The sequence below is a fragment of the Sinocyclocheilus anshuiensis genome, unplaced genomic scaffold, assembly GCF_001515605.1.
Source record: "Sinocyclocheilus anshuiensis isolate Anshui unplaced genomic scaffold, SAMN03320099.WGS_v1.1 scaffold3874, whole genome shotgun sequence".
Lineage (NCBI taxonomy): Eukaryota > Metazoa > Chordata > Actinopteri > Cypriniformes > Cyprinidae > Sinocyclocheilus > Sinocyclocheilus anshuiensis.
Window position 1 is genome coordinate 92,012 of NW_015554070.1, and position 10,075 is coordinate 102,086.

Below are 10,075 nucleotides of genomic sequence, written 5' to 3' on the forward strand. Positions count from 1 at the left end.
AATGCCTTAAGAGATGATCTTTGCATTTCAAATTATAACAGAGTGAAAAAATTATATATATAAATCTTTTACATTTATTTTACTTTATTTAATATTGTCCTCAATTTATAGGTGACTAATGCAGAGTCACACTGACCACTTTTTAAACAATTAATTAATTTATACACACACACACACACACACACACACACACACACACACACACACTAATCATGTAAATTGTGTATATGTAAATATGTATATATGTATATATGGAGAAAATGTCTTAATAGATTATCTTTTCATTTGAGTGAATAGTTAAAGTAAAAATTAACATTATGAATAATTTAAAAAAATTACGACCCAACAAGATTTGAGAATAATCAGAAAAATAGTATACATACATACATACATACATACATACATACATATATATATATATATATATACATATACACTCTATATATAAATACATGTCAACAGATTATCTATTATATATATATATATATGGAAATGTTCGGTGTGTTTGTGTGTGAAAGCAGATCACGGTCCATCTGAACCTCCACTCAAACCACAGCCAAGAGAAAGCTAAACTAACACATCCACAGATAAACAGCAACTCTCACATTTTCAGTTTGTCTTTGTCCCATTTTTTCTCCATTAAGGAACGCATTTGGCTTCTCTCAATTCACGAAATTAATGACATAAATCATCCCAAAGCCTGCAGCTGTGGACACACTCTATAACCAACACGTGACAGCAGATCTCAGAGCGCAGCACAGAGAGGCCTGATGTAGAGCGCGCAGACAAGCTCCGGTGCGACTGAAGCACTGAGAGCACGGTTAGCGCCGCGTTTGGACAGGCCTCAGAGTCTATGCTCAGACAAGCCCAGGCAGGAATGACAACAATGACTGGAATCTGAGGGTTTTCCCAGAACTATCCGGCTGCGACTCCAATCATCACGAGAACCACACCTTAGCATGAATTATTGAAACAGGGCTGTTTTCATGACTGCATGAAACACAAACCACATCATGTACAACACAGTTACACATATAACGGGTTTCGATTATCAATGCAAAAGCAAACGTGTCATGTGACTTAAATTACAACAGTTACATCAAATTACAACACAGACTGTCACAAGACCAGAGACTGTTTGTTTGCACTTCCGTCTGATGCCAGCTACCACTACATTCAGGACAAGACAAATACACTAAACTATATATAAACAACAAATACAATTCACAAAAGGTTTTTAAAGTTTATCTTTGATTTAAAAAAAAAAGGAAGAAAAAGCAAAAATCTAATTCTAAAACCAAATCGGCAGCCAGTTGCATAGACACCGTATCTTAAGAACTAGTTTGACTAACTAGCAGTTAGTCAAGAGTTAACCAGTCTTACTTTCAATTCTAATTACAGCAGTCAACCTTTCTGGAACTGATTAAAAAAAAAGCTATGACCAGTTTAGTAGAAAAAAAAAATTACATGACTAACTTTTTAAGACTAGTCTAAGCAGTTTATGCAACCGGCCCGTGGTCTCCATGAATCAGTTAAAAAGTAAAGACTCCTTAAGGAGTTAAAACAAATAAAAGTCCATCTTTACAGATACTGGACAAAATAAAACTAAAAACCATAAAAAACAAAAACTTGAAATAAAATAAGTTACCTGAAATAAAAATGTATAAAAATGTATTTTTATTTCAATTTTGTTTTCTGTATTAACATTTCTCATTTAGTTTAACTTGATGTACTAAAACAACAACAAAAAATAATAATAACTAAATAAAAATGAACAATAATAATAATAAAATGGCCAAAAAATTACTAAAACCTTAACTAATATTAAAAAACGAAAACGAAAAATATAAAAACATAAATTGAAAATTTTAATACAAATTCTGTGAGTTAGTCTGGAGTCATAAAACCAACAATAGTATTGAATGTGACAGTTCACCCAAAAATGAAAATTCTGTCATCAACAGTTGCTGGTCCCATTGACTTCCATAGTATTTTCCCCATAATATGGAAGTCACTGGCTACCAGCAACTGTTTGGTTTCCAACGGTCTTCAAAATATATTTTTTTTGTGTGTGTTCAACAGAAAAAATAAACTCATTCAGGTTTGGAAAATGAACATGAGGTTGAATAAATGAACTGTCGCTTTAAGGTGGCAAACAGGTACAAGAAAGCCTCAAAATCAGAGCTAGATAATGAGAAAGCTGCGGGAAAGAGACAGCTGCACAGAAACACCACGCACATGCACTCGAGCTGTTCTGCAACGCTTCCTCTAATGCTCGCAAGAAGCGCTCGCAACAGAGGCCTGGCACAGCCCAATCACAGGCTCAAACCACATCCCACGCCAACACACATCTGCTCATCAACAGCCAAACAAGTCACATCAGAGAAAATGTGCACGCTTGTCATTTGTGCATCTGTCTGTAAGCACTGCATGGCTGCGGTCTCAACGGCCTAATCAGGGTCACACGCTGGATCTTAAACCCCGTAAAACATACAGGCTTCACACCGCCAGACCTCGGGCTACTGTCTCCATGGCAACAAGATCGCATGACCCCGACACCAGAAGACCTGTGACTGTGGAGTCACCAGCGCCAACTGGCCACAAATCAGCTGACGAGCACTTCCTGTTAAAGACAGCAAAAAAACACAAACAAAACAAGTCATCACATGCTGGCAAACTGTCGAGGAAGTGAAACTTTCACAATCGAGAGATGCTGAAGAGAAAGAAAAAGGAGAATAACGTTCCACTTCCCCTCTGAAAGGAGCTTTAAAAATGTCGACACACGTTATTGATAATAAAGTTATTAAAGTTAGGCACGTCTACAGAAATTAAAGGGACAGTTCACTCAAAAATGACAATTTTATCATCATTTACTCAAGTCTTAAGTTGTTCCAAACCTGTATGAGTTTTCTTCTGCTAATAAGGGTGAACAAACAGTTGACGGCAGCCATTGACTTCCATAGTATGGGGGAAAAATGCTGTAATTCATGGCTACCAGCAACTCTTTGGTTACCAACATTCTTCAAAATATCATCTTCTGTGTTACACAAAAGAAATAAACTCATACACGTTTGGAAGAGCTTGGCGGAGCGTAAATGATGACCATTTTCAATTTTGGGTGAACTGTCCCTTTAAAAATGTCACACATTGAGTGATCAATAATAGTTATTAAAGTTAGGACTGTCTTTGGAAATTAAAGGGATATTTTCATTCAAAAATGACCGTTCTGTCATTTACACACCCTTGTGTCATTCCAAACCTGTATGAATGTCTTTCATCCACTGAACATAGAAGATATTTTGATTAATATGGATGAGGAAACACTCGACGGTAGCCATTGAATTCCACAGTATGAAAAAAATACCATGAAAGTCAATGGGGACCAGCAGCTGTTTGGTTCCCAACATTCTCCAAAATACCTTATTTTGTGTTCAGCAGCTGAAAGAAACTCGTACAGGTTTGAAACAGCTTGGCGGAGAGTAAATAATGACAATTGTAATTTTGGGGTGAACTGTCTCTTTAAAAATGTTGACGGCACATTGAGATATCAGAAGTAATGTGACTAAAGGTAAGTAGATTAAAGGGACGGTTCACTTAAATTCTGTCATTTACTTTCAACCCCTTATCTTTCCAAACTATTGTTTGACTCTTCTGTGGAACACATATAAAGACTATTTCACATCAAAACTATTTGTTCGCCAACATTTAGCAAAATATCTTTAGTTTTTCATAGAATAAAGTCAGTTTGAAACAACATGAGGAGAGAAATGATGACTGTTTTTGGATGAGCTCTTTTTAATAGTGCAAACAAGCACGTCAATAAACGCTGCATAAGCCTAGCCCATACTGACCAGCAAAGTGCTAAAACTTAACAAATCGAGCACTTTTTAAATACAAAGTGGCAAAAGCATCTAAAATGATATCGAACTCCACCCAGCAAGACAACTAGTGACTCCTCAGAGACGACGCTATTACCTTTGACTGAAAAATTTAGTATTAGCCTTAAAACCCAACATTAAGACATGTGGGAAGCACAGGAAGACGTCACACATGCGTAATTACGCGCAGCGGCCAACGCCTGATCTTAAACACGGCTAGTTCTAAACGTGTGTCTTTAAGTCATCGTTTATCCAGAGCAGAACGCGGCTGAGGAATGTGACGCTCCTCCTGCTACACGAGCCCAACGCTGCATGTGTTTACAGTGTCATCAAACAGCAGTAGACATCAGACCTGTCCGGCAGAATACCATCGCAAATTACGCAGAATCACCAGCTGCTTACGAGAGAGCAGGTTAGCATTCACTTTCTCGAATGAAAGGAGGGCAAACAAACACTGTGCATGAAGTTTTTTTAAAAATGCATGTATTAAAAGTCTCTTTAAAACAATCAGACAGCTGTTAAAACGCTAGTCTGAAATTAAACGTACAATCGGATTAGAATTTCAATGGTACATCACATTTGTTAAAAACAAAATAAAACATGTGATTTCATACAGACAGTGGTTTGTGGTTTGAGTCTGGGGGCTTCAGTACCTGTATTAGAGAAGAAAAACAAAGAAACAATAGGCCTTTTAAACGTCGTTAACCCCCGAAACCATTAGCTAGTGTAACAGTTAAGCACTGAACCGAGACTTCTTGCAGGTTGGCACTAAACTCTTGGAACAGGCTTTTGGAAGGCACTCGACGCGTAAGCTCCGACGTCCTCGCGTCAAAACAGTGAAGTCCTCGTGCGCTCAATGGGGAGTGGCTCGTGAGAGTGGTTTCAATTGTGACGTCACGGAAAGCAATACTTTGCACGATTCACAACAAGGGTTTCCAAGTCCATGAGCAACACACAGCCGCTTTAACCTCCACGTTCCTGGGGTTTAAGTTCCAGTTGAGAGTGCAAGACACTTGTGTTGACATCAGTGGTGTGCTGTAACTCCTGAAGAGTGATCCACTCATCCTCAACAGAACAGAAATCCTGCAACACACCTCTAAAATAAAATACAAACAAAAAACTAATTACTAGCGCTCGTCTGCGTCGCAAAAGACAACACCACACAGCCAGGCACCTGAAAACAAACCCCCTCAAGTGCCTCTGATTTAAACGTGTCGGTTTGTCTCTATACATATATTTATATAATCCCAGAACATTCAAGTATTCTGTCATGTAAACACTGCTTTCAATATTCTGTTGTCGTGTGCAAGACATGGTAGGACACTTATAGGAATACTGATGACAGTTAAAGCGACGGTTCGACCCGAAAACCAAAGTTCTGTCATCTGTATTCCGCCGAACACAAAAGAAAAGCGTTTCTGGTCCATAGCACTTTTTTTCATACTAAGGGGACTAACAGCTGTTCGGTTACCAACATTCTTCGAAACATCTTCTTTTGCGTTCAGCAGACGAAACTCGTACAATAAATGATAGCAGAACTCTCGTTTTTGGGTGAACGGCTGCTTTAAGGCGACGGTTTCCCCAAAACTAAAAGTTCTGCCAGCTCTTAATTCGCGATGAAAGGTGCCAGAACTTCGGTTTTCGGCCGAACTTTTCCCTCCACGGCAGAATTAAGCGATGTCTGTCGTGTTTTGTCCTCCTGCGTCGTTATTTGCGCTCTCACCATGGCAACAAACGCGAACGAGAAACCAGAAGTCGCGCTCGGTTTTAAAGAATCGCGCAGGACGCGCAGCACTGGTCGTCTCCGTGCGGCGCCGACGCGTAGTTCATCTGCCGCACGATCTCCGCGAACAGCTCGTCCACCGAGCCTTTGTTTTTGGCCGAGGTCTCCATGAACGGGCAGTTCCACTCGTCCGCCAGCGCCTTGCCTTCCCCGGAAGACACCTCCCTCTCGCCCTCCAGATCCAGCTTGTTGCCCACCAGGATCATGGGCACGCGTTCGTAGCGCTTGACGCGGATGATCTGGTCGCGCATGGGCTTGATGTCCTGGAAGCTCTGCTGGTTGACCAGACTGTACACGAGGATGAAGCCCTGGCCGTTCTTGATGTACAGGTCGCGCATGGAGGCGAACTGCTCGGTGCCCGCCGTGTCCAGGATCTCCAGCACCGACGGCGACGAGTCCACCTCGATCTCCTTGCGGTAGAAGTCCTCTATCGTCGGGTCGTACTTCTCGATGAAGGATCCGGTGACGAACTGCACGGTCAGCGCCGATTTTCCCACGCCGCCGGATCCCAACACGACCACTTTGTATTCTCTCATGGCTCTGAGCGCTTGGGCAGTGTCTCTCTCTCTCTCTCTCTCTTCGTGCACCCGTGTCGAGCCGCCCTGCTGTTTTCAGTCCGCCGTTATTCCGCTCGCCGCCGGTCTCCGGGATCGGGCGCGGCCGCTGCTCCGTTCGGTGAGTGTTCTGCGGTGAGGATGGCCTTGCTTCGGACCGTGGCCCAGCATTAGAAGCGCATTCCGCCGGACCGTGTGCCGTGTCTGCGCTCCGGGAGCGATCAACGCGCCTCTCGCACTCTTCCTGCCCACCGGCCGCGGCGCGTCACCAGCGGAGCGTCTCTTAAAGGCGCAGTCACACCAAGCTGTTTGTGTTACTGTCGACTCGCATTTATTCAAACAATACAGCTTCACATTAATACACGGGAAATAATGTTGCCAAATTCATCAGTTGACAAAAAATCCAGTTTCAGCTTTAAAGCAGCTCTGCTGAAGACAAGAACAGTGCCATTATTCAGATCGGCTCAGTTCAATAGCAGGCGCAGTGTTATTGTCACAGGACTTCCCTCTGCAGGACACAACATGCTGAACTGGTTGGGCTTTCCATGCCATGACAATGACTGACGATGAATAGCTACGGAAGCCAGTTTCCAGCAGGAAATACAAAATAATTAAAGTAATTGTGTAATTGTTTTTATCTTATAATTCAGACTTTTTTTCTCACAATTCTGAGAAAAAAAATCACAGTTGTGAGATTTAAACTCTGAATTCTGACTTCTTCCCTTGCAATTCCAAGTTTACATCTATCATTTTTTTCCCCACCATGAAATAAAAACCAAAAAAAGATAATAGTGACTTTTAATCTCACAATTCTGACTTTTTTTTCTGAGAATTTTGATTGCAAGGAAAAATTATGAGATAAAAAGTTGCATTTTGGCACATTTGTGGGTGCACTGTCCCTTTAACAGTGTTTTTAGAGTGCACCACACTCAGCTGATAAAATGTGTCACAACCAGTGACTGTATAAAAACATGGAAGTAGTGTCCGTGACGTCACCCGTAGGTCTCCGAAGAGCTCAAAGTGGGCGGAGCCGGCCGTCGCCATCTTGGCAGCGCGTCACTCCCGGATAATCGAAAATGGGCAAAGAGGCGGGAGCAGGTTGCTGAAGCCACGCCCACCTAGCTCGACGGTGGTGACAGCAGCGGCAATCCACCTGTCACTCAAGTGGCCACGCCCTTAATTTTGCAGAACTTTAAGGCTTAATATAATTTAAACGGATGAGTTATAAAAAAATTCACCCCCCGCACAGTTGTCATGAAGGGCAAAATTACCTATATACACCAAAAGCACTTCTTGTACCAGGCTGTAAACACATTTTTTTCTGCTGTAAAGTTGGGCATTTTAACATGGGGAGTCTATGGGACTGACTCACTATTGGAGCCAGCCTCTAGCGGCCAGTTGATGAATTACAGTTTTAGTCACGTCCGTGTTGGTTTCTCGAGAGAGAGCAGAAAGAAGGTTGCAGCTTGGTCTCAACTCAATGAGTCACGCTGGACTCTAACCAGAAAACATCTCAGATTTACCGTAAACTCATCTCATCTCATGTTATATCATCCCTGCTCAGAGTTTCACAACCGTTTGGATATGTGTGAGATATCATCAGAGTTATGGTCACCTGCTGGCCCTGTGTTCAGATCTGATCCAGCGGAGCGATAATTCACTCTATAGACAGGTTTAGGGTTTTTAATAAAATATGGTCTGTGTTTAAAATGATTTGAAGAGTTTTGTTAATGACATATAAATCTCAAAACTAAATGTAGCTTCGAAATCCAGATGTTGCTGTGTGTATTTATGTTGTAGAGCTCAACATGGAAGTCTCTTCAAATAAAGTTCATCTCAATTACTCATAAATGCAAAACCCCAGAGGAAGCTCCATTATGACTCTATTATATCCAGTTATGCGTGTGACGGAACTCTGTACCAGAATTGCAAAACAAAGATAAGGTCTCCAAAGTGTAACAGCAGAACCAGCGTTTCAGCGGATTTGTTCTGACAGCTCGCTGAGCATATGTGGTAAACTGGGATATTCCTGCCATGTGACAGTCAGATGATCCTGTAGCCTATAAGAGGGATCCCTGATGGAAGGATAAAACCGTTCCTGTCACCAACATAATCAGCATGTCATCATGTACAGTGCAGTAACTGATTACATGTAATCTGGATTACGTAATCAGATTCCAAAAATTACATATTTGTAATTAGATTACATTACGTTCTAAAATACTCAGACTACAGTTACTTTTTTTATAGATTACGTGATTACTTAATATTCAAAAAATGGCAGTAATTCATTGATCTTCCCGAATTCGTATTCTTTATTTAAATCTTTTAAATGTTTAACTTTTTTGAAAAAAAAAAAAAAAAAAGAGCAACCACACAGCATAAACAAATAAAATATATAAACTTTTTTTTTAAAATGTGTTTAAAATTATTTTAATAATTCATTTAAAAATATTATTTTAAAAATATTTTAAAGTGATTTATTTCTTTTAATTTCACATTTTTAAGATTTAATTAATCATTTGCTTTTCAATTTATGAACCCCTGCAGTTCCTTCACAAACCTTAGTTTGAGAAATCCTGACGTAATGTAATGTTTAAAATAAACCAAAAGTAATTCGATTGAATCGATAAGATGAATTCAGCTTAACTGGGATGTTTATTTGTTTTTTCCCAGTCATCTCAAAGGTGAAAAGTGTCCCAATTTACCTGAATTCAACCCTATATTACTTAGAATGTGTAATGTACTCGATTATGCTACTAAGTATGATTTTCATCATGTATTTTGTATTCAGTAGTGGACTACTGTCATGTACTCACACTTCTGTCTAAACAATGAAAGTCAATGGGGTCCAGTGTGGCCTTTGTACAAAATCAGGTGAAACAAGATAAAAAGGTCAATTTATACAGGTATGCATTTGAAAAGTCTCTTGTGTTTCCAAAAGCTGTGATGTTCAGTGTCTCTGTCCACATGTTTGGACATACGGAGGAATGCTTCAGAAGCACACTTTAGGCCGTGCAAGCACATTCAGAAGGACTTTGTTGCTCATCACATGATGATGTGTTTGACTCTCTCTGTGTTGTTTGATGCGGCTGGAGCGTTAGTAATCAGTCTGATGGAAAGACTGTATTAATTATCATTGTCATCGAAAGAATATGATGCGATTATTTCTTTGTTTGTGGTGTTATTTTGTTTTTGTCATTTGTAGTAGTTTTGTTTTTTATGTATGTCTATATAGTTTTTATTCAGTTTTAGTTTGTCATTTTGCTACACCAAGTTAAACTAAATTAAAATGAGAAATGTTGCCTTGGAAACTAGCTGGAATAAAAGAGTTTTATGACAGTTAATGTTTATTTTATTTCAAGTAAGGAAAATGTTATTTTTAATGGTTTTAATTTTAGTTTCAGTTTTAGTTAACTACCCTGTTTGTTTATGTTTGTTTGTTTGAATTATATCATGTCTTTTTTGTAGGGATTGTAAAAATAAATGATCAAATGTAACGACATTAACTTGTTAAAACACGTCTTGACAGCAGACAAACACACTGAAAAACATGTGACTTTGAAGCACTTTTCAGTCAGAATTTTCAAGTAAATTTCACAAATAATTAAAAATAAACAGTAGATAAAATGTTAAATGTGAACGTTTGACGTAGAAAAATGGAAATAGCATTTTTTAAAGTGTACTCTAATCTGAGTTTCTCATGAGTTACAGCGGCTGACAGTGAATCCACATCAGATCCTTTAAACTGGAATTACAGCTTGTCTGCACACGCAGAACTCAGAGACCGGCCATTTACATAACATGATCAACACTATGTGTGTGTGTGTGTGTGTGTGTGTGAGAGAGTGTGTGTGTGT

At 39.7% G+C, this 10,075-nt stretch overlaps 1 protein-coding gene across 1 annotated transcript; it reads right to left on the reverse strand.

Annotated features, from left to right (window-relative positions):
* Nucleotides 1–4,472: 4,472 nt before the first annotated feature.
* On the reverse strand, nt 4,473–6,216 carry rap2b (RAP2B, member of RAS oncogene family). Its single transcript, XM_016460657.1, has 2 exons — nt 5,602–6,216; nt 4,473–4,974 (listed from the first exon to the last, which is right to left on the reverse strand). The coding sequence occupies exon 1, from the start codon at nt 6,195–6,197 to the stop codon at nt 5,646–5,648; it is 552 nt and encodes a 183-aa protein (XP_016316143.1). The 5' UTR covers nt 6,198–6,216; the 3' UTR covers nt 4,473–4,974; nt 5,602–5,645.
* Nucleotides 6,217–10,075: the final 3,859 nt, after the last annotated feature.